The sequence below is a fragment of the Sciurus vulgaris genome, assembly GCF_902686455.1.
Source record: "Sciurus vulgaris genome assembly, chromosome: 12".
Taxonomy (NCBI): domain Eukaryota; kingdom Metazoa; phylum Chordata; class Mammalia; order Rodentia; family Sciuridae; genus Sciurus; species Sciurus vulgaris.
Window position 1 is genome coordinate 81,853,177 of NC_136473.1, and position 23,250 is coordinate 81,876,426.

At 49.3% G+C, this 23,250-nt stretch overlaps 1 protein-coding gene across 6 annotated transcripts in view; it reads right to left on the minus strand.

Moving 5' to 3' along the window:
* Nucleotides 1-23,250, minus strand: part of NAV1 (neuron navigator 1) — a 254,821-nt gene that overhangs the window by 157,297 nt on the left and 74,274 nt on the right. For all 6 annotated transcript variants that reach the window (XM_079106005.1, XM_079106004.1, XM_079106000.1 and 3 more), the window contains 2 exons: nucleotides 20,101-20,848; nucleotides 15,478-15,581 (listed from right to left, as the gene is read on the minus strand). In XM_079106005.1, the coding sequence (XP_078962131.1) occupies nucleotides 15,478-15,581; nucleotides 20,101-20,816 (820 nt within the window). In that variant the 5' untranslated portion in view covers nucleotides 20,817-20,848. The remainder of the gene's footprint in view (nucleotides 1-15,477; nucleotides 15,582-20,100; nucleotides 20,849-23,250) is intronic.

The window sequence follows — 23,250 nt, forward strand, 5'->3', positions numbered from 1 at the left end:
GGTAAGAAGCATGGACCCTCCTCCACTGTTCTTGGAGATACAGAAAAAAAATGGAGATTCTGCCCTCAAGGAACTCTATGTCTGGCAGGGAATACAAGCCAGACAATACAAGACTTAGGGAAACAATAGTCTGGTCCCTGTGAAAAAGCAATGTCACACATTCATCATGGGTAGGCAGGAATGATAAGAGGCACCATCTCAAAACAGTGGAGGAAAGGAGTTGTGTGAAATTTTTTATCAGATAGTCCTGAGGCAGGGGCACAAGGCAGACTGTCCTCAGAGGCCGGACTCCAAAACTCAGGAAACTCAGGGTGGAGCAAGGGCTTATGAGTCCTGATAGGAAATGACCAGCAATAAGGAGCTGGTTAAAGGGATGTAAGTGGTATCATGCCAGAACTTGGCCAGGCACAGAGCCAAGGGATGAGGCCAGTCATGGGACACAGAAGATACTCGTGCTTCTGCATAAACACGAGATCCCAATTCAAGCTGGAGATGAAGTCCCAACTTTGATGCCAAATCTTTGAGTAAATATGACCACTCCCTTCCTTCCCTATCCCGTAGGCCACTTATAATAAAGTCACAAACCTATCACTTCCAAAGTCCTCATCCTTGTACAGTCATCCTCTAATTCAGATGCCTCTGATTCAATCACACCTTTCCTAAAAATAACAATGTGAGAGTCTGAGGATGCCTATTGTCTGATTTACTAGGTTACAGTAGCTCTTGATGGTTGTCTGTAGCTTTCTTCCTACACATAATTCATCTCCTCCTTTGCAAAGAGAAATTAACTGGTAATCATTCTGGCTGAAAAACATCATGTGCACTGTGACCCATTCCACCCAGTGTGCCCTGCCACAGCCCTCTTCCTGCTGAATTTGGCCCCTCATCTCTGGTATCCACATCTATGGATGAAAGTCTTTGGAGTTGCCGTGACACACTAGTCCACTTGTTGCTCTGTCCATCTGCATTTCCTTGACACTGGATGCCGACTGCCCCTAGGACCTGGCCTGCCTGCCTTCCTTTCTGGTTATCTCACTCCTTCGTTTGATATGTAGTTCAGCCTAGTGGCTCTTCTGTTTTCCTCTTTGTTCCTCTGTACCTCCTCTCATGGGATATCATATTCCCCAAATCCCAAGTCCTTTTTCTTCCCTCATAAACAACTCCTGAAATTCTCCTTATCGAGAGGAGAAGAACAGGTTGCCTAGAGAGAGCCATAGCCTCCTCCCCATCATCTAAACCGAGTGCCCCCTCCCTCCCATGTGACACATCACCTGACAGTTTCTAAGATGGAAATCGCCATAAGCACCAGTCCTTCCTCAGTCCACACAGTAGGCTTTCCTTCTCTCATTCTTTAAAGGGTTTTGCCACGGCCAAGTAGTGGTCCCTTTAAATAGTCATCTTGGCATCCTGGAACTTTCTGACACTCCCTAGTGGGACCTCTCACTTGGTCTGGCTCTTTTTTGATTCCTTTCACATCCCCTGAGTTTCCCACCATCCTCTTCTGCAGTGGGAGAGCTCTGCTGCCGTGGCAACAGTCATTTCAGCATCAGTCGATAATGCCAATATGATAAAGCCGATATGCACAGAGCATTTCCTCAAGTCATTCCTAAAAAGAGAGGGACCTGCCCTGTCACACTATCCCCAAGCCCGCCCCAAGCACTCCCACTTGGCCATTTTCCCCTTTCCCACCCATCCTGTGACAATGGCAGGCTTCAAATGGTTCACTGGTGAGGGGCCATGTGACCAGGGAAAGGCCTGGCTGGGCAGGAAGTGGGCGCTGGTGGAGTCAGTAACCTGGTTGATTCAGTGGGGCTGGATCCACCCAATTTCTAAAGGGGAGGTGGGAAAATAGGAATCAGGAAAGTCTCCAATCTCTAGCTCCCCAAAGACAGGCTTATCACCCCACTTCTCTCTTTCCAAAGGCATTGGCAGTTTCTGGGCTGGAGATAGGATGAATGATTTGACCACATCTGTTGACCAATAACTTAATGCAATTTGAGGAATGAAGATGTAGGCTCATGGCCAAGGAAAGGCATGCTGTGCGATTTTACATTCTCACACCCCTGCGATTGGAAACGGATGTAACTCAGGGAGTCCATGGGGGCTCTGGGTTCATTGCCTGTTAGAAGGGGGTTAGGAGAGCTGGGGGAGGCAATGAAAGAGAGAATAGGGTGCAATGGAAGACTAGGCTGCCCCCAACACTGTTAACCTTGCAAGGTGACCTTGGGAGGAGTGGGGATTTGAGGGAGGGAGGAGTGGACAAGGGAGTCCACACTCTGCTCTTTCAGGGGCTAAGGGCGGAGCAGAGATGGGGGAGGGTGTCCTTGATTTCTGTGCCCGCAGTCCAGATATGGAGAGCAAACACGGCTCAGCGAACCTAGCCCGCCCACCCTGAGCCAGGTGTGGGGGTGTCTCCAGTCCTGCTCAGACCCCAGTGATATGGTGACTTCATTGTGGCCATAGCAGATGCCAACATCTCTGCCTCTATAGAAAGCCCTCCAACCATTACCTCCCATTTCCTTCTGCTCTTTTCTCCATCATGCCATTTTCCCACATCATTCTACTCCTCAGCAGGGACATCTAGAGCACCAAAAGTGTGCGCAAGGCCGGGCTAGAGGCTGCTGACGTAGCTGATGTTTGAACATCTCATCTGCATCCAGAAAACCAGTTTCCCCTGCTCATGCCTTGCTCAGGACCCTCTAGAAGTGCCAGAGGATATGGCAAGTGACAAGACAGACCCCGATTCTTATCCTCACGGAACTTATATTCTCATGGGAATAAACAAAAAATAAACGAGACAGACGCTGGCTTCTGTTAGCTGAGTGCTAAAGAGAAAGAATAAAGCAAGAAGGGGAATATGAAATGTCCAGGGGTGGGGGTTGACTTTTCCATACTGTGGCTAAAAAAGGTTCCATTGAGGGTGATATTTAAGTAAAGATCTGAGCCAGGTGTGGTGGTGCATGTGTGTAATCCAGTAGCTCAGGAGGCTGAGGCAGGAGGATCTCGAGTTCAAAGCCAGCCTCAGCAAAAACAAGGCGCTAAGCAACCCACTGAGCCCCTGTCTCTAAAGAAAATACAAAATAGGGCTGGGGATGTGGCTCAGTGATTGAGTGCCCCTGAGTTCAATCCCAGGTCCAAATAAAAAAAGATCTGGAGAAGGTGGAGGGAGCCATCTACATGAACATCTTGGGAGAGAAGAGACTTCCAGATTGAACGGCCCAAGCAAAGGCCCTGAGGGGGAATACGCTTGGCATGTTTGAAGGACAGCAGGAAGATCTGCAGGACTAGAGAGAAAAGAAGGGAGGGGACAGTGGCAGGAGTAAGGTCAGGGATATGATGTGAGGTCAGTGTGTGGAGGGCCTTTTAGGTCATTACAAGGACTTGGCCTTTCACTTGGGAGTGAGCTGCTGGCAGGTTTGGAGTGGAGAGTGATATGACCTGGTTTCCTCCTTGAAAAGGTCACTTTGGCTTCTGTGTGGAGACAAATTGCTGAGCTCCTGGACAGAAGCAGTTGCAACAATCCAGCTGAGAGATGATGGTGGTTTGGAACTAAGTGGTGACTGTAGTGATTGTGAGAAATGGTCAGACTCTGAATATATTTTGAAGCCATTAGAATTTGCTGATAGGCCAAATGTGGGTGTGTGGGAAAGAGAGCAATCAAGAACATCCCCAAGGATTTTGGCCTGGATGACTCTGATTGGAGTTCCTGTTCATTGAGATAGAGAAGGATTTAGGAGGACCCGGATTTGGAGAAAGGATTAGCATTCTCTCTTCTCCCCAGCCCTTCTTGAGGCCAAATGCATGCCCTTTACGGATGCATTCCCCGACTCTTCACAGAGTCCACTGCAGCCACTTTTAATAATTTCCTAACATCCGCAGCTGTCACTTATCATTCACTGACGTGTTTCCCAAGAACTCATCTTTGGTTGAACTTGTTCTCAAAAGCCATCAAAGCCCTGTGCACATAGTGGGCTTTCAAAAATATTTTGTGAATGACGACTGATTAAATGAATGAATGCGTGACTCAGAACAGATGTGTGGGGGATTGTAAACAGCAATGACCTCTCAATACCCTGTGGCGAGAGACAGTGCAGCTGGCGTGTGGAATGGAAGCCAGGCTGCTGGGATGGTGTCCCAGCAGCATCTTTTCTCCTTTCTTGCAGCCCTGGACTAAGGAAAGGCCACCCATCCCTCTCCTTGCCCCTTCAAGGCAAAGTCCAGTTCTTCAGACGAATGACCTTGGGATATTCAGGGCTGAAACTCTCCTGCCCCCAAACTTCTGCTCTGCTCTGAGAAACAGGGGCATGAGTGGGAGAGGTGTCCTCACAGCCCAGTCTCCCTGGCTCGTGTAATCCAGGCTGGACTTGAATCCTACCTTCCCACTTGCAAGAAGAAAAGAGGACACTGGACACAGTGGTCCAATATGAATGCTCCATCTGCTCACACCTCCAGGAAGCCCTCCTAGATTGGTCTATTTGCTTCCTACCAGCCCGGCCACTACCTTTGCCTTGATAGGGCATCAGTAGCTGAGATGTGTCTGTGGGACTCTGCAGGTCCCTGGATCACCCTCTCTAGCCCTAGAGTTCTCCGCAAGTTCAGGGATTGGGGATTTTCATTCTGGATCAAAAGATCAGATGTGCGAGCTCTGATGATAGATTCACTGTCTGCCTGTCAGGGAAAATGAGGCTCAGCAAACGGAAGGCTGGGAGTGGAGCCAGGGTCATGGGCTCTGTCTGCCCTCTGGCTCGACAGTCTCGGGGGAGCTTCCCGGAGAATATGCCGAGAAATGCTGAGCTACAATGCACATCACTTGGAGCTCACAGCTGCCTGGACACATCTCCCTCTGATCAGCAGGGCAGGGATGGGCCTGCCCACAGTGTGAAAGGAAAGGGCAGAAATGAGGCCCAGAGAAGAAAAACTGGTCACCTCTGGTCACACAGGAGACAATACCAGAGCCTGAAGCCCAGCATGCCCAGCTAGGGGAACAGAACCTTCAACGCCCTTCAGAGACAGGGTGCTCCTGGCTATGTAGCCCCAGAGGGAACAGGGACTGTGGATGACGCTTATTTAGAGGATCTGCTTCAGACCTAAGCGGGAACAGGGGCTGGAGCTCAAAGGACTGGCCACTCCTTCACCCATGGATCTCCGCTGGCCCCAGAGCTAAAAAATCCAAAGCTGGAAGATCCAGGGCAAAGGAGATGTGGTCTTGGATTGGGCTGCTGCTCCTTGCTCTGCTAAGTGTTCCTCAAGACCCAGGTTCTCAGAGAGCAGCTCCAGAGATGTAGGACCTGGCACTGGGCCTCTCTTGCTCTTCTGAAGGGAGGAATCCAAGGCCCCCCATCATTGAAAACCTTCTCCTTTTACAGTCAGAACTCCATGATCTCCTGGAAGAAGGTCGTCTCTGACTGACCTGGATTGCCTTCCAGAAAAGGACAGTCCTCCACCTTCTGATGTTGGCTTCCAACAAGTACAGGGGTAACCAACAGTGGCACTAATGTCCTCACCACCCAGCTTCAGCCCCTTGGCAACAGTGCCCTCCACTGCTGTCCTACCTGCCCCTGGTCCAGGCCTAACCCCACCTACCCTACACCTTTGCTCTGCCCTGCCCTTCTCCTGAATACCTTCTGATATGCATTCAAGTCAAATACACCCTCCAAGGCCTGCCTCAGGGTCCCCTCCTCTAGGAAGCCCTCTCTGACTGCCCCATGCACACTGCCCTTTACCTTTCTATTCACTAATTATAGTCAGGGGGCATGTGGTCACATTCTACTTTGTTATATCCTAGGGAGATGTCCTCTTCTCTCAGCTAAATTGTAAGCCCTTTCAGGATAGTTAGTAAGGGCCCCCGGACACGTGCTGAACTGAAGGCAGGATTCCTACAATCACCAATCTCCGACTATTGCCAGGAACTCTCTTAGACACACTGTGCGCTTTATTTCATAAAGCCATATGAAGCAGGGACTATCATTATTTTCATTTTATAAAGAAATACACAGGAGGCTGCTGGGGGAATCAGAATTTGGACACAGGTCTGTTGGGGCCCCACACATTCCCCTAATCTCATGCTATCTCCATGCAGCTGTTTCCAGGGACTTGCTTAATGATGGCATGTGATACCAGGAAGTGTGGAGCTCCCATAACTGGAGACTCTAGGGTCCTGGCAGGACTGCATCCTGGAGGGCGAGTGGAGAGTGGAAAGGAGGGCCTGCCTCTCCTGCCTGTTCCACCAAGGAGCTCTTGTAGCCCAGAGCCTGCCGCGGCTGAAGATGTCTGCATGGGTCTAGGACTGCAGTCATGGGAGGACTGGCCCACAGAACACCAGAGCAGTGACGAGGTGCAGAGTTATCCTCTGGACGCAGCTGTTATTCCATGGCACCATCAGTTGCTTTGTGACCCCTGACCTCTGACCTCAGCCTTGTGATCTCTGTCCTGGGGTCCTGGTCACTTAGAGTGGACAAGTCCAAGACTACCTTGGGTCTTCTCCCAATCCTGGGAGCCCTGGGTTCTCTTCTTGACTTCCTATGTGGTCTTAGGAGAATGCCTACATTCTCTGCACACACCTGTAACTTAGTGACTCAGGAGGCTGAGATAGGAGATCATAAATTTGAGGCCAACCTCCACAATTTAGAAAAACTCTGTCTCGAAAAATTGAAAGGGCTGGGTATGTAGCTCAATGATAGAGTGCCCTTGGGTTCAATCCCCAATAACAATAAAAGAAAAAAAATTTAAGAAAGAAATCAGATGGGGGGTGGTGAGGGAGGATATAGAATCTCTATTCCCTCCAGCAGGGAAAAGCAGGAGAAAAATACCTAATCTAGAGCACTCTCTCCCTGAAATCGTACTCATTTAAAATCACATCCTGCTGCCCCACTGCCCAATAAAAAGCCCAGAGTAAGAAGTCCAGATGTTTCCCACATGTGCTTGTCCTGTATGTTACCATGGCAACTGTCCCATATACACAGCTGGGGTGGCCATTGCACATTGGGCCCCAGATGAGCTCTGCACCACCCAGGTGCATCACCCTTAGACCAAGACCAGCCCAGATTAGTTGCCAAGGCAACCACAGGCCTGAAATGGGGAACTGCAGGCAGGCAATGGAAGAGAAGAGTAAAGTGTGTGTGTGTGTGTGTGTGTGTGTGTGTATGTGCACGTGGGAGGGGGCAGTGCCCGTGTGTTGCATGGAGTCACACATACTGCTAATGTGAGCAGGTACCCTTTGGTATTGTCAAACCTGGAGTCAAAGCTGACTCATCCATGCAGAACTGGTCGTTTCAGTGTCACTGAATTACAAGGCTAACTTTGACCTTAAAGATGATCTTACTCAGCATTATTCCTCAGGGCAGAACTGACCCGTTTGGAACAAATCCTATTACCTCACTGTGGGCCAAGTAAACCCCCAAAATGGAAAACACACACACACACACACACACACACACACAGCCCAGACCCAAGGTTGTCTTGCCAACCCAGTGATGATATCCTGCCCCAGAATAGAACTTCTTAATCTATGTCCACTGCATTCAGGATATCGGTAGAACCAAACATCACTTTTGAGTCAAATGTTGTGAAGTTGGCCATTTGTCTCTGGATACATATATTATAATGTCCATCAGGTTCTTAGAGAGATTTTCTTTTTTCTTCTTTTTTTGGTATGGGGGATTGAACCCAGGGGCGATTAATAACGGAGTCACATCCCCAGCCCTTTTTTATGTTTTATTTAGAGACAAGGTCTTGCTGAGTTGCTTAAGGCCTGCCTCAGTAAGATGCTGAGGCTGACTTTGAACTTGTGATCCTCCTGCCTCAGCCTCCTGAACTACTAGGATTAAAGGCACCGTGCCTGGCTTAGAGAGGTTCTTGACTCCAAAAAGTTGAAGACAACTGGACGAGTAAGGAGGAACTTTTGCCCAACTTCACTGGAAGTAGCAGGGGCAGCTCTTCAGAGAAACCTGGCCTTCTTACTGCCCTGGAGAAGGACACTCCCTTTCTGTGGAGCTAGGTGCTCATGTGCCCCATTGGTACCTCTGTGCTCTATTAGATTTTTTGTTAGGTTTTACAATGAGGCATTACACTTCACAGAGGAACGCCATGGATTCATATTTCAATGAATTTTAATAGAATAATCACTGGCAATTACTTGGCATATAAAAATGGCTCTGCAAATGCTAAGAATACTCATTGGCATGGTGGGTGGGAGCCTCGGTGCCACGAGGAGAATTTTGCCCGCACGAGGCCGGGTGTCGTCTCTGGGAGCTTGCCTCCTGCCTCCGTGCAAACACGGAGTCTTCAGCAGGACGGATGTGGTCAGCTCATGGGTCAGCTCCTGCCCCTGGACTGGGCCAGTCTCTGTGGACTAGGCTGCTCTCCCTCCACTTTCACTGCGCCTGAGCTCCCTGACTTGGAAGTTCTTTTAGCTGTCTGACCTCATCACTCACACCACGGAACATTCTAATTTCCTTCTCTCTGTGGAGGGGGAATGATTTCCTCGGTGAAGGGACCCCTGGGCAGTTCTCTGCTCTCCCCACCCCCCCAGGGCTTCTCCTGCTCTGGGGTAGATAACCTGAAGCTTGCAGACCCTCCCTGCATCCTGACCTTTAATGACTGGCTCCCTCTGAAGCCCTGAACTCCCACTATTGGGAGCCACGTACAGGCGGGTAGGGTTTTCAACCTGAAGGACCTGGATGAAGCAACACTGTGCCTGGCGGCAGCTCTCAACACTTCCACTCTCTGGTTCTGTGTCTGCATCACCTCTCTTTAATGGCCTCCCCAGAGCTCCTTCCATGTAAGCCTGCTGGGCAGCCTTGGGGGACTCCCAGCTGAGCACCCTGATCCTCTTACCATTAGGGCCAGTCCTGAATGAAAGGCTGCAGCTTTGGAGGAGACTGGCTTTGAAACCAGCACTCCTTGAGACAGACCCTGCAGGCTCTCTATCTGCCTGGGCCTTCCCACAAAGATCTGATTTCAAAAGCTAGGAGTAGGACTGGCCAACATTTGCCCAGGCTTGGGGCAAAGGGCTGGGGGGCCAGGTGTTCAGGCTACACTTGAGGTGGGGGTCCCTGGGTTGGCCACAGAAAGACAGAACCCCAGTGGTGGAAGTCTGGCAAATAATCCCCTGGATGGCCACCCCAGGATAGTCCAATTGGGGAGATTCTTATTAGCCAGGTTACCTCTCTGTAAGTATCCTTATCCTCAGGGTCTTTCCATGGCTCATAGGCACAGGAGAAATAAACACAGGATTGGGATTTCCTAGGAAAGACTAACTGGAGCAGTTCCTCCTGGGTTGGAGTGTTTAATCTCTAAAAATCTGCCAGGAAGAAGTCAAATCCAGGACAGTTGAATACTGGGTAGAGGGGACAATTCCATAGGAGAACCACAGGGGGAAGTTCATCATCTTTTCCATCTACACATCTTTCCCAGTACTGAGGTCTCAGGGTGAAGGTAGCTGGTCCCCAGACTTCTGTTGCTTATATTCTCTAGGAATGTCATGAGGCCAGAGCTCTACTCTCATTCTCCAGGGTGGGGACATATTACAGGGTTGGGGCTTCTCCAGGGCCACTCTGTAGGTTAAGTACAGCTGCACAGGCTGCATGGATCCAGACAGTATCGTATATCCCACCAGAGCAGAATCCTCTACCTGTTTGGTCCCTGGATGTATCCCAAGTTAATAAAAATTGGCAAATGAATATGAATTCCTTATGGAGTTGGGCAGTGCAGAGGCCTGGTTTTCTCAGTGCAGCAGGAAATGGGGAAGTCAGGTCGTGTCAACCCCACGTATTGTACTTCAAGCATCAGAGTTGCATACACCACACAGAACCATTTGCACACCTTCGGGAGTAGGAGCAGTCTGGGGAGGACTAGGCGAATCATGAGGAAGGGGGCTCCAGGCGGTCTAGCCTTCACTATTCTTGATGCTCCACTAAAATGGCTCCTATTGGATCCAATTCACTGCCTGGAGATAAATCCCATTCCTAGCCAAATGCTGTCATGAGAAGTCACTCAGTCTTCTCCCTCGCCCTCCCTCCTCCAAAGCAACAGAATCCAGATCCCTCCTGTTTCTATTTCAAACCCCTCCAACGGAGTACCTCAGATGACCTTGCTTCTCTGGCCTCTTCCTTCACCCTTCTCAGAGCCAGGCTCTGCCAGGCTGGTCATTCCACTCACTGCCTCTCCCTGCCTCCATGGGGCATCCCTGGATTTGTGACTCTTCCCCTCCAGTGAGGTCATGCATACATGGTTAAGACTGTGACCTCTGAAGACTGACTGGATCAAATCCTGGCTGGACCACCTTGGGCAAGTCACTTAACCACTCTGCCAGTTTTCTTTTCTGCCTCCATGGGGCATCCCTGGATTTGTGACTCTTCCCCTCCAGTGAGGTCATGCATACATGGTTAAGACTGTGACCTCTGAAGACTGACTGGATCAAATCCTGGCTGGACCACCTTGGGCAAGTCACTTAACCACTCTGCCAGTTTTCTTTTCTGTGAAGTGGACATGATAATAATAGCACTTTCCTCAATCACAAATAACACTGAACATGCATTAAACAGTACTGTGCATTGGACTCTCTTCTAAGCAATTGACCTATATTGATGTATTCGATTTCCACAAAACCCTTGGAGGAAGGTCCCATTATCAACCCCAACTACATCCAAGGAAACAGAGGCACAGAAAGAGTAAGCAACTTGGGCTGGGGTTGTAGCTCAGTGGTAGAACGCTTGCCTAGCATAGGTGAGGCATTGGGTTCAATCCTCAGCACCACATAAAAAAAATACATCTAAAAATATTTTTAAAAAAGAGTAAGCAATTCTGCACAGCTAGCCAGTGAGAAAGCTGCAGTAAAAGCTGGGAAGTTAGGTTCCAGCCCTTAGACAGTTGTTAGAAGGATTAACTGTGCCTAGGGCCAATGCCTGGCTCACAGAAAACCACAATTAAGTGTCAGCTACTACTAGAAGTATTGTCATGACATCCCATTCAAATTCCTAGAAGGCTGTTTACTCTATTTACCCCAAAAGGGACTCCAGAGACCCCCACAACCTCCCCTGCCCCACAATGGCACTACCAGCTCAAGTCCTAAGATTACGGCTAATATCATCGCCCCTGAACTTGTTCTGTTTCCTAGTCAATTGTCTGCATGTCCTCTCTCCACGGATGGCTGGGACATCAGGCTTGCCTTGGCCAAGAAGTCCCCAGAGGGCCGGGAACTGCAGCAATGTGAACTCAGCATGAAATGACACAGGTTGGAAGTGACAGAGATGCCAGTGACATCCTGGGGCTTACTCAGGTTGAGGGAGATGTCAGCAGGGACTGTGGCTCACTGACCCCATTTCCTTCCCAGCCACTTGGCAGTGGTTTAGGGAGACCGAGTTGAGCTTGGACAGTGTGTAATTACCACAATGAGTACTGGTGGCAGATGGGAAAGCAGGGGAGGAGGAGAGGAACATGACCTTCAGACAGGCTGGGCTCAAATCCTGGCACAACCCCGAGCTGTATGTCCTCAGACAGGTTTTCATAGCTTCTCTGAGCCCCAGTTTCCTCATTTATAACAGAAATAACCACCTCCAAAGGGTTGCACAGGCATCTGTAAAAGACTTTATGTATAAAGCGCCTAGCAGTTTGCCCTGCACATAGTACTGAACGCATAGTAGGTGTTCAGTAAATGGTGGTCATTATCACTATTTGGTTATTTCAGTGTTTGGGGAGTCAGAAGGGAGTAGTCCTGGTTTCAATTCACCTGCCTGCTCACCATCAATTTTGAGTAGGACACTTCTGAGTCTTTCTTTCCCCATGGAAAATGAGGCTGAATTGGGGTGATCTATAGAATTGGTAAGAGCTGTGACTTACTGTGTTCTTGGACTTCAAGTCCTTTGTCATTCTGCAATACTTAGATTTGGCCTGAAACTCCCCAAAGCACCGCTGAGCTGCAGCCCACCTAGCAGCCCAGAACAAGCTCTTCTCCCAGAGAGCCTGCTCCTGCCCAGGGCACACCAGATGTGCAAGTTTTCTTAGAATAAGCACTCTATCCCTGCTCCCAAATCCACAAAACATGAACAACTTAGTTGTGGCTTAAAGATGAAGTCAGCTTAACAAGGGAAAAGAGAGAAGAAGAAAAGTAAAACAACCCCAGCGTGAGGCCAAGCTCCACTCTGCCCCTCCCATTCTATATATACCAATCCATGTGTGAGAAGAGCAGGGAGGAGGCACTGGCTGGCTCCCCGGTGACACATGTTATGACGAGAAAAGATCCCTTCATTATGTGTCCACTTAGCGCTCATTCAAACATGCACAGAGTGGAAGTAATTAAGGAATCCGTGTAAACCTCAGGGCGACCTTTCAGTCCTCCTGCACACAGCCTCACACATGTGGGCACGTGGCAGCGTCAGCCCTGGCTTCCCTGGGCTGTCCAAATTAAGATCTGATGGTGGCCTGTGTGCTGCCTGGCACTGGCCATGAACAGATGGGACCACCAGAGCCAGGCGGCCTGGGGAGGGTCAGGGCACATGTACAAACACCTGTGGGTCAGATTCTTCCACACCTGCCTCAGGGCAGAGGCAGAAAGAGCAGCTGATTGTGGACAGCCTTCGGGACCCGTGGAGGCCATTCCCAACACCTCAGCTTGGAGGCAAGTCATCCTGGGAGATCCTCTTCCTGCTACATAAAGAGTATAAGCCTTATTTGGACTCTTGGCACAATAAGAAAGTGGTACAAGGTGGAGAAAGCTCTTTGGCCTTCTCCCGCTCCCCTCGGAGACTCCCCCATGCAGTGAGCCTCAAGGCCAGAGAGGACCATATTGGGAAGAGAGCAGAGAAAGACTGGTTGCTCCTCCTCAGCTGGTCCAGCAAAAACAGGCTGACAGAGGTTCAGGAGCACCAGGACCAATTATTCTGGATTCTTCCCTCACTCACTCCACACATCCACCAGCACGGATGAGTTCATAGAAGGGGGTGGGTAATATTTGAGTTTCAAGAAAAGCACCCCCCGCTCCCTGTCACCTACAGACTGGTATGGAAATAACATGACCAATAACTGAAATAACTGTGTGGGGTTCTTTAAGTGATACAGTAATCTCCATGGCACCCAAATCTCCTTCAAGAAGAAGAGGGGAATAAGCCCAGAACCTCCTCATGCTTCAGGGCCCAGTGAGGGAGGCAGGACTGACTGGCTGCCTGCTCAACCGGTAAGGATGGGTCATGGGGTGGGTCACTGGGTGGGATGCCAAGAAGTTCTCCAGGTAAGTCTAACTGGCGTGAATCCCTGTGCTGTGAACTCCTTGAAGGCAGGTCGAAGTCTTTTTCATCTTTTACTTCAGTGTCAAGCACAGGTTTTGGGACAAGGCAAACACTTACTGATGGTTTGTTGATTAAATAAAAGAATGCATGAATGAATGAGTCATGTCGGGTCAAGTCGTGTCATGTCCTGAGTGAGTTTGGGGTGGGAGAGCTTCTGTTGTCTCCTCTCTCCCCCTCTTCTCTGTCTTCTTCAAGCTCAGAAGAGAGGGGCTCCCCCACAAAGAAGGCAAATCCTGCATTTCTCTCCCCATCCAGCCCGTCAAAGAGCTCAGTGTATCCTCAGCAAAGATGGATCACCATGACAACCAGCAAGTGCCAGAGCAGAGGCAGCACTGTGAACCTTGCTCCCCTTCCTCAGGAGCCTTGGAGGAAGCCAGTGCACCTCACTGTTCTGTGTGAAGTTCACCTCCAACATGCCCTGGCTCAACTGCCCCACAAAGCACCCAACCTGTGACTTATCAGCCATTTCAGGTCTAGCTGGTAAGGGTGCGCTTCCAGCTGAGAAGCCTGGGGATTCCTAGTGCCATAGCCTGCCACAGACGTTAAAAGCAAAAGTCCTCTCATCAGCTCATGGGATGATAATTAGGAACAAGTGCCTGGTTGGGAGGATGGAGATCATTAGACTAACAATGTGGCACACACACACATGGAAGCCATTACACTAACAAAACTGCAAATGTAAAAATAGAGCTCCACATAGTTTCCTGGTTACCACATTCTAATTTTGATGGTTTGTTAGTGCCAGTGAAATTTGGTTTCCTTTTGTCCCCTGCCATGCCCTGATCCCCCTGCATGTGTGCTTATTGTGTCAGGAGACGGTTCACCCTTTAACTACCCAGTCCCTACCCCAGGACCTTCCTTCACAAGACTTGCCAGGGAGAAGTGAGTGTGGCTGTTACTTTCAGGGTCTTAGTGGCTCCAAGATCACTGCTATCAACCTCTCCAAAGATGGCTTACAGGCTAAGGGAACACCTAGCCACCTGCCCTGCAGGGCAGAGAGAAGACAGGAATGGCAAGTCATTGGTGTCAAATGACGTCAGGGTCAGACTGTGTTCTAAGTCCCAGTTTTGCCCCCTATGTCAGAGTACTGCAATGAAATCATAAGATAAACCCTCTGGACAATCTTAGATCTTCCAAAGTCAAGTTTATTACTTTCTTGGAGCAAGTTTCCCTTTGTCTGGGAAACTAAAGGACAGAGCTGTTCCCCGTAGTGAGCAGTCCTATGTGCGTGTCATTGCCAGCTTTTAGACATTTTTTTAACACCACAAGAAAATCAACAGACACCCCTAAACACTCCTGAAAGTGTAGAATCTGACCTGCTCAGCACGTGAACTATGGGTACATAAAGAACTCATTCGTCACTCATCATTCATTCATTCAGAGACTCGGAGGACCTGAAGATGCACCTGGAACAAGCGCTGTCTCTCTCCTTAAGGAATATCACTGTATTTGAGTTTCAAAGGTCTTGTCAATCTCAGGTCCCTGAACCTGTTATAAGTAATGTGCACCAGGTGAGATGTTGTAACTCAGGATGACACTGGGAGGGGGACGTGTGAGAGAAAGTAGTCCTGAGAGGAAGAGGCCAGGTGGCTCCAGACGCCCTCCCTGGCTCCATCACCTCCACCTTTTTTTTTTTTTTTTTTTTGGTACCAAGGATTGAACTCAGGGGCACTCAACCACTGAGGCACATCCCCAGTCCTTTTTTGTATTTTATTTAGAGACAGGGTCTCACAGTTTCTTAGGGCCTTACTGAGTTGCTGAGGCTGGCTTTGAACTCATGGTCCTCCTGCCTCAGCTGGGATTATAGGCATGCACCATCAGCCGGACTCCACACCTCCACTTTTAAGCTGGGCTTCACCCAGAACCTGGATCCCACTCTCCCAGCTTGCTACTGTTTTGTTATGACCTCACACACAACATGCACTCAGTGACTGCCACAACCTGAGCATCGGTACACACAGCGCCCACAAGCACTCCACTATCCTGACCCTGAGGTGCTCCTGGATTGGACAGACCAAGTCTGAGCTGAGTCACGTGTGGTGAAACTCCAAGTGCCTGTGGTTCACAGGCTGGTGATGAATTGTGAAGAGATGGACTCATTGGGTCCAGGTCACTTCTTCCATGTGGGCAGTGAGGAGAGTTCTGGGCCAGTGGCCCCCACCCCAGGAGGAAGTCATTTCCCCCGAGCACTTACCCACGCAGGAGAAGCTATCCTCAGTTCTGCTGGGGGGGCTGGAGTAGCCATCGAGGTCCCAGCTGCTTTGTGGGAGGGGGCCAGGCTCCTGGTCTGTCTGTAACCTGTGGGATGGAAAGCATAGATCATGCATGTCCTTGAAACCCCTCCGTGGGACTAAGAAAACCCTCTTTGAGCTTGGTTCTTTCCCTTTGCTAGTGCTTTGAATCCTTCTGGGACAGCTGGGCCTCTCTGAGGGGTATGTACATGGGCACATCCTTTAGCAGGTGACAGGCATCTGGGCAAAGCTGGGCCAGCAAGAATTAGACATTGGGATGCCCAATCCTAGTAGCCTTTTAGTGTTCTACCCATCCCAGGAATATGTTCCACCACAGGGCAAAAAGAGTTCCCAGCAACTCCAGGCCTTGGGTTCTTTCTTTTGCCATGATCTTTGCCCTCAGGATGTACATGTACCCAGCTGTGTGTATGCACACGGGCAGGACCCCCTCTTGAGCTGAGGTCACTAATTCCTAGTAGCTCAGAGGGTGCTCCAGCCTCATCCAGGCACTGGGAGGTCAGGAAAGAAGGAGGAGTAGGCTCAACCTGGGTCACAGTGACTCCTGAGAGGTCAAGTCCATGCTGGGCCAGTTGTGGCAACAGGAAGGAAGGGTGAGGTCTCTGGGCACCAGCTCCCAAGCACACACAGACCTCTGAGCACAACCCCAACGGTACAATCGCTCCCAGGAACAAAGGCTGTGGGAGCTTTCATTACAGGCAATTACTCTGGGCTCTTGGAGCTGGCCCGCCCACCGTCCGCCCGCTGTCGCCAGCTAAATGGACGCTTTGGCAGCTTGGCAGCAGGGGGAGGGGAGAAATACAGGCAGGAGGAGAAACTGACAGGCTGGGCCAGGGGACCCTGGGAGTCTCTGATACTGCTGAGATTTATCTTTCTCCAGGTTTTACTTTTTTCAACACCTAGATGTCTGGGACTATAAGCCCAGCTCTGACGTGAATTCACTGTGCAATCTAGAAAGAATCTTTTCTTGCTGGGTCTGGCTTCCATCACAGGGTGAAGAGATGACCTTCAAGGCCCAGACCAGTAGGACAACCTGGAGTGGCCTAAGGTGTCTGTGGCTACGACTCGACTTTCTTCAAGTCATTCAAGGCAGTGTTGTGCTCTCCTGTGCCTGCAGGCCCCATGGATGGGTGCTGGGGATAAGTCAGGATGGGGTGAACTCAGAGAAAGCAGGAGACCTCCTCCTGGCCTGTGGGAGCGCTTGGTATGATGGGAACACTCGCTTTGCCCAGGCACACAAACTGCCAAGGGGATGGAGAAAAATGGGAGTTTTGATTGGTTTATTGGAAGAAATTAGTATGAACTTGGGTTTTTGAAATAAGAAACGCATCATATTAGTGAGAAAGTAATAGAACATTCTACCAGGGAGAGGGAATTCTATATAATATATCCAAGTACACTGTCAGGGAAAGAAAATCTTTGGTAAGTAGAAAAAGGTAACAGCTGTGGAGAAGCCACCGTAGCCCTTTTCCAGAAGCATGAAGGGAAGTGAGGTGAAAGATGTGACAGAATCAGGTGAGACCAGAGGACCCAGAGGGCGGCCCGAGGGACATTCCCCTTTCTTCTGTCCAGGGAGGGGGGTGTCCAGAGGAGGTGGTACCTGCAGGAGATCAGCTTCACTGGGAAGACCATACTCAGATCTTCAAATAGAGCTGGTTGGGAAGACGGGGCAGGGAAAAGATGAGTACCAGATTTGTCCCCTGGAGAAGCAGGTCGGACCCAATCAGGCTAGAGATGGGGAGGGGAGCCCAGGAATCTCTGCTTCTGTATTCACCTGGGGCTTTGCAGAAGGCCAAGGAGCTGGGGCAGGGGCAAATTTCTATGAAAACAGGATGTGTCAGGAGCAGATGGCACCTCCTTGGCTGTGAAGCTTGGAGGGGAGGCTCAGCCAGGCTCCCAGCAGAGGTGACTACGGCAGCGGCTCTCAGCCCTGCAGGGTGTGCTGGGTCCCAGCCCATCTTCCTGCACTGTCTCGGGTACCTGTGATCCTAATCTCACTCTAGCCTGAGCCATGACCCTCCAACCCTAACCCGTGGCCTGAGATGGGCAGAGTCTAGGAGGTGGAGTGGCAAAGAAAGCCCCTCTTGGGATGATGTGATGTATTTCCATTTCTGTTTAAAATGCAAACATACAATGGATGTTTGCTGAATGAAGGCAACACAGTTCTGTTTAAGTTGCACTGAAATATTCAGAGGAAAATATTCTGACCTCTTCAGAAAATGCCAGATTCTAAATATACCATGGGACTTGTCGAGTGGATAATGTAAAAATCTTAAACAATTTAATACCTCGACACTTTTTCCCAGAGAATGAATTCAAAATGAAGGGAACCAAGAGAGGAAAGTCAAAGAGTCACCAGAGAAATATTAAACTGAGAAAAAGGCCCTTCCAAGGAAGGTCAGGGCTAGGGGTGTGGCTCAGTGGTGGAGCACTTGCCTAGCATGTGTGAGGCCTTGGGAGGAGGAGGAGGAAGGGGAAGAAGGTCTGCCCTGCATTTCAGTTTCTTGAGTTTTCCTTTCAGCTTCAGAATCTGAATCAAGAAAGTCACAAAGTACAGAAGTGAGTTGCTCCTTAGAGAAAGGGACACCATTGCACTTCGTGGGACAGTACAACAGGCAGAAGGGATGATTTGAGAGCCAGGATTGCCAGGGTAAGAACTCCCTTCAGCCGTGGAATCAGCTGGAATCTCTACAGTAACCAGGAGTTCACTGCCTTACAGTCAATTCGTAATCCTCTCTAGTTACCAGAAAGTTCTTTCTTCGGAGCCTCGAATCTGTCTCAAACTAACGTTTCCCTACCATGATGCTGAGTCAGTCCTTTGGAGCTGCACCAAGTAAATCTAATTCATCTTGCGATATGACAGCTCTCAAATATTTGAGAACTGTTCCCGAGCTCTCCTAAGTCTTCCTTTTCCAAAACAAACTTCTTCAGTTCTTTTAATTATCCTCATAACACCTTTTTTGGATCCTTCACTAACCTGCCAGTCTTTCTCTAAATATGTTTTTGTGCGTCAGTGTCTTTGTAAAATGTGGTGTTCATAACTGAATGTGCACTCTAAAGGAGGCCCGAGCCCATGCGGAACAGAGTGGGACTGTTCGCTTCCTTGTCCTGGACCCCAAATAACTATTACTGGAATGCAAGAAAAACTGTGTTCGACTTTGCAGAGATCAAGGTATCCAAGTTGGCTTCTAGTGAAGGATGAAGCGCCTAGTGGTTCTCTGCCCCCACTCCCAGCCACGCTGATGCCTCAGAAGCCTCAGTATCTAGGGAACGATGTACTAGCTTTCCATACCCCAAATATAAATGAAAGCACTCCTTACATTAGCATAGAAAAAAAAAAAAACATAGGAAGCGAGTTTAGTCATGAAGGTACTTAATTTGCATTTGGGCTTCTCTAAACTGTATAATGAAGAGTGATTAAAATTTAGTTTATTTAATACAGTCATTTTAGTAAAGGGTTATTTTTTATTTTAAAATCATAGTTGAGGGCTGGGGATGTGGCTCAGTGGTGGAGCTCTTGCCTGGCATGCACAAAGCCTTGGGTTCAACCTCTAGTGCCACCAAAACAAACAAAATGTTAAGCTGAGTACCGTGGCACATGCCTATAATCCCAGCAAGTGGGAGACTGAGGCAGAAGGATGGCAAGTTTGAGGCCAGCCTCAGCAACTTGGTTGGACCCTGTGTCAAAATGAAGAAAGAAGGAGAGGGAGAGGGAGGGGAGAGAATGAGAGAGAGAGAGGAAGAGAACAAATGGGATGAAGCTTAATGGTAAAGCACTAGTACCAATAAATAAATAAAAATCATAGTTGACCATTTTTCTATTCACTTAACTGGTGAAGAAGGCTAGAGAAACTGGATTATTGACCACATTGTTGTGAATACTGGTCAGCCACAGCCACTGCCCGTAGTGACAACACTCATTTATCTATTTGAGAAGTATTATGGACTGCCAATACGCCACCAACATCAGAAGTACCTAAGGCAATGTAATAAGTGAAAAAGAGAGAGAAAAAGAGAGAGAGAGAGAGAGAGAGAGTGAGAGCACACGCATGACAAACAGACAGAAGGTATTATGAGAGCAAGGCAGAGGGGCAGTTTTACCTGCCTTGAACTGAAAGCACAGTGCCCAGGACAAGGTGACTCGTCTTACACATGGGGGGCAAAGGTCTTCTATGAGGGGCAGGGCTAACCCACCCACCACCCACCTGAGTATGGATGGAGCTGCCCAAGTAGCCACAATACCCGGGTATATTGTTTCATCGTTTCCCAGAGAGCAGGAGAAATGGACATTTTCGGGGTACCCTCCTTAGCAGTCTCTTTGTAGAGTCCTCAGAGTTCAGAAAGACCAGAGCTTGGATTAGGGTTCTCTTTTGTGTTCCTAATTCATCTCAGTTTGCCAAACCCCCAGCTTTTTAGGCCTCCACCTGCCTGACTTCTTTTTCTATAACTTGGGGCCCTCTGGTCTCTACCAGTCACTTGTCATCAAAGCCCCTCTCCCCTTTGGCCTTGCCCCTTGATCCCAGCTCTGCTCCTCCCTCCTTCCTTCCCTGCCTGTTGCCCCAGCTCACCTGTACTGGAAGGGGGCCACTGTGGCTGTGACTGGCTGACTCTGCTGATGGACGGAGGAGAAGCTGATGGCTGGGGTGGGGGAGGGGCGCTTGCTCTGCATGGGGCTGCAGACTGGCGAGGGGGCCCCTGATGCTGCCCTGTCATCAGGCTCCAGAGACCTGAGGATCCCAGCAGTTTTGTAGTTGATGTCTCTTTGATCTTTTCCTGGGCAGCTAGGAGGCTTTCGACCTTCAGAAGTCCCTGGTATGTGAGTTTCTCCGTGACAACTTGTCCGGGATGGGCTCCTGCCCCGGGTCTGGCGGATTGGAATCCCTTCCTGCACCTTCTTCTTTCCATGGGTGCCTTGAGCCTCTCTGACTCTTCTGGACCCGGCCTGGCTGGAGAGGGCTGCTTTGGGGGTTACCCTGGGACTGCTCCAGGGAGAGCTGGGGAGGCTTTCTCCATCCTCTGCTGACTCCTTCGCTGCCCCAGCAGCCTTGGGGGTGCCTCTCCCCCGGGAGACCTTGGGGGAGGAGTTTTTGGGAAGGCCTGCAGCCTTGCCCAGTCTCGGAGAGGCTGCTCGTTGGGGGCTCAGGGCCAGGCCAGCATGGCGTGGCCGCAGCTGAGGAGAGGCACCCGGTGTATGAATCCTGGTTTGGGAAGATGCTCGAGGCACAGGAATGGAGGAGGCGTAGTGGGGCCGGCTGGCAGAATTCACGTTGGCCATCCCATTCATGGTCAGCGAGGCTGGCAGGGTGGACTACTGTCCTGCAGGGAGAGGGGAGAGAAGGAGATCATCAGGTCCTGGCCCAGCATCATCTACCACCAGGGACAGAAGCTTGGGCATTGGGACTGCTAGGTTTATGTCCTGACTAGGTGACATCCTGGCACCTCTCTGCTCTGAAGGTTTGTTGCAAGGCTCACGTGCAAATTCACATGTGAAAGTGCTTTCTGAATTGCAATGCACTCTACAAATGGGCTTTATTTAATTTTCCTTGACCTCCCCCCCCTGGACTGGGGACAGAGTCTGTTTCCCACAGCCCCTCCCTCTCAGATCTCTCATGGTACCCTGAATCTAGAAAGCCCTGTTCACAGTGAACAAACTCTCTCATTCTCTCAGCCTTTTCTCGGCCTGTTCCTTCTACTCGCACCTTAGTTGGTCCCTGGCTCTTCCCCGTGACACCTGTCCAGTGGAGCACAGCCTTCTTCAGCATGACACGGCGCTCAGAGACGGAACAGCCGATCACAGTTCCCCATCAAAAACCTGCAACTGGTAAGCCTCTCTCCTTGAGCCTCCTGCTACATGGCTTCTGCCATTCTCTAGTCCTCCTCATTGATGCCATCCCTCCTGGCCCCACCCTGCTGTCCCCATTCCCACAGTCTATGGGGAATTGGGGACCCTGCTCACAGTCTTCACCTCTACCCATTTCCTACTGATTTCCTGCCCTGGCAAAACACTTCTGCTGCCTCCTGTCCCCTAGTCTCAGAGACTGTCCCACTTTCGTTTCGATAAGGTCCCATCTGTATACCTTCTACCAACAGCACTCGATCCCTTCTCTTCCAAACCTTGATCCATTCATTATTCTGTCTCTCTCCCAGATCTCAACCCCTTCCCTTCTGCTAATTTCTCCATCCTGTCGTGTTAATTAATGAATGACTCATGCTCATTTCAGAGGTTTTTGCAGCAGTTCACAGAGACACATGCAATCGATTCCAGACAGATTAAATAGTTAAATATAAAAAATGAAGCTATAAAAGACTTTTTAGAACACATGCATGAATATTTCCATAATTTTGTTATGGGCAAGCCCTTTCTAAGCATCACATCAAAGGCAGAAATCATAAAGGAAAATACTGATAATTTTTGAGCACATAAAAATGAAAACTTCTGTATAGATCAAAAAAAAAAAAAAAAAAGCCCTTTTAGGAGGTTTGAGGTATCAGAAAACCATGAAAGTATTTGCGACAGGTATGAAGAACCAGGAATTCATACCTTTACAGATGGGGAGTTTTACCAAATCAATTTTAAGTAGCAAACACTCTAAAGAATAGAGAAAAAGATCCCAAGAAACTCACAAACTAATAAACTCAATTGGCCAGAACAGAACAAAGAAAAAAGTCTCCATTAGAAATTTAAGAAATGAGGGCTGGGGAGAGATAGCTCAGTCGATAGAGTGCTTGCCTTGCAAGCACAAGGCCCTGGGTTCAATCCCCAGCACCACAAAAAAAAAAAAAAAAAAAAAAAGAAATTTAAGAAATGAAAATTAAATAGGTTATTATTTGTTGCCATCAAATTTACTGTCTTATAGAAAAGTATAATACTGAGTGTTGGTAAGAGTCTGGGGTCCTCACATACTGTTGCAGGATCAATGCCAGATCTAGAAATTTATCCTAGGAAAATGATTAGAGATATGGGCAAAGATTTATATACAATGAAAATATTCAAGTTGCGTCTCGCAGGGTAAAGATTATTGAGTAAAGATGGAGACAAAGGACATTTGGATATTAAAGAGACCACCAAAGCACAGCCAGCCCACCTGAGACCAATGGGATTCCCTTTTCATATTGTAGATGAAGCTGTCACCAACAGCACGGGATTGTTTATGGCTGCTGCTGACCTTTCCCTGACCTTTGACTCTGTGCTCTGGGACCAGCTACAGACTAAAGTGTAAGCAGTCAATGCAGTCTTGAGCACTGATGGATTTATAGAACAAGAGCTTGAAATTACCATGAGAGTCAGGGCTTCTAGGATCCCTCTACTCAAAGATGTAATAATCTCCACAAGAGAGAAGTGCGTGGCCTCCCTCTTCCCTTCCTCTCATTTGTACTTTAATGACTTGATGCCATTACTGGATGAGCTAAAGCAACCCTCACCTCTTCCAGCAGAGGAGGGTGGCAAAGTCATGGGTGTCCCGGAACCATGAACATCTCACTTGTCCCTTCAGTGGCTGCCCATTGCCTGAACCTGGAGACCCACATCCAAGGCTTGCCTGACTTCTGCTTCCTCCCCATCTATCCACGCCACTCCCTGACCACCCACCAGCCCACAGACCAAAGGGATGTTTTGCAGCACCCTCTGCCTGCCCAGTCTCCCACGTAGGCATCCTGCCTTATCTCCAGCCCCAGCATACCAAGGCCAGACCAATGAGGGGGACTGAGAAGTACTTTCA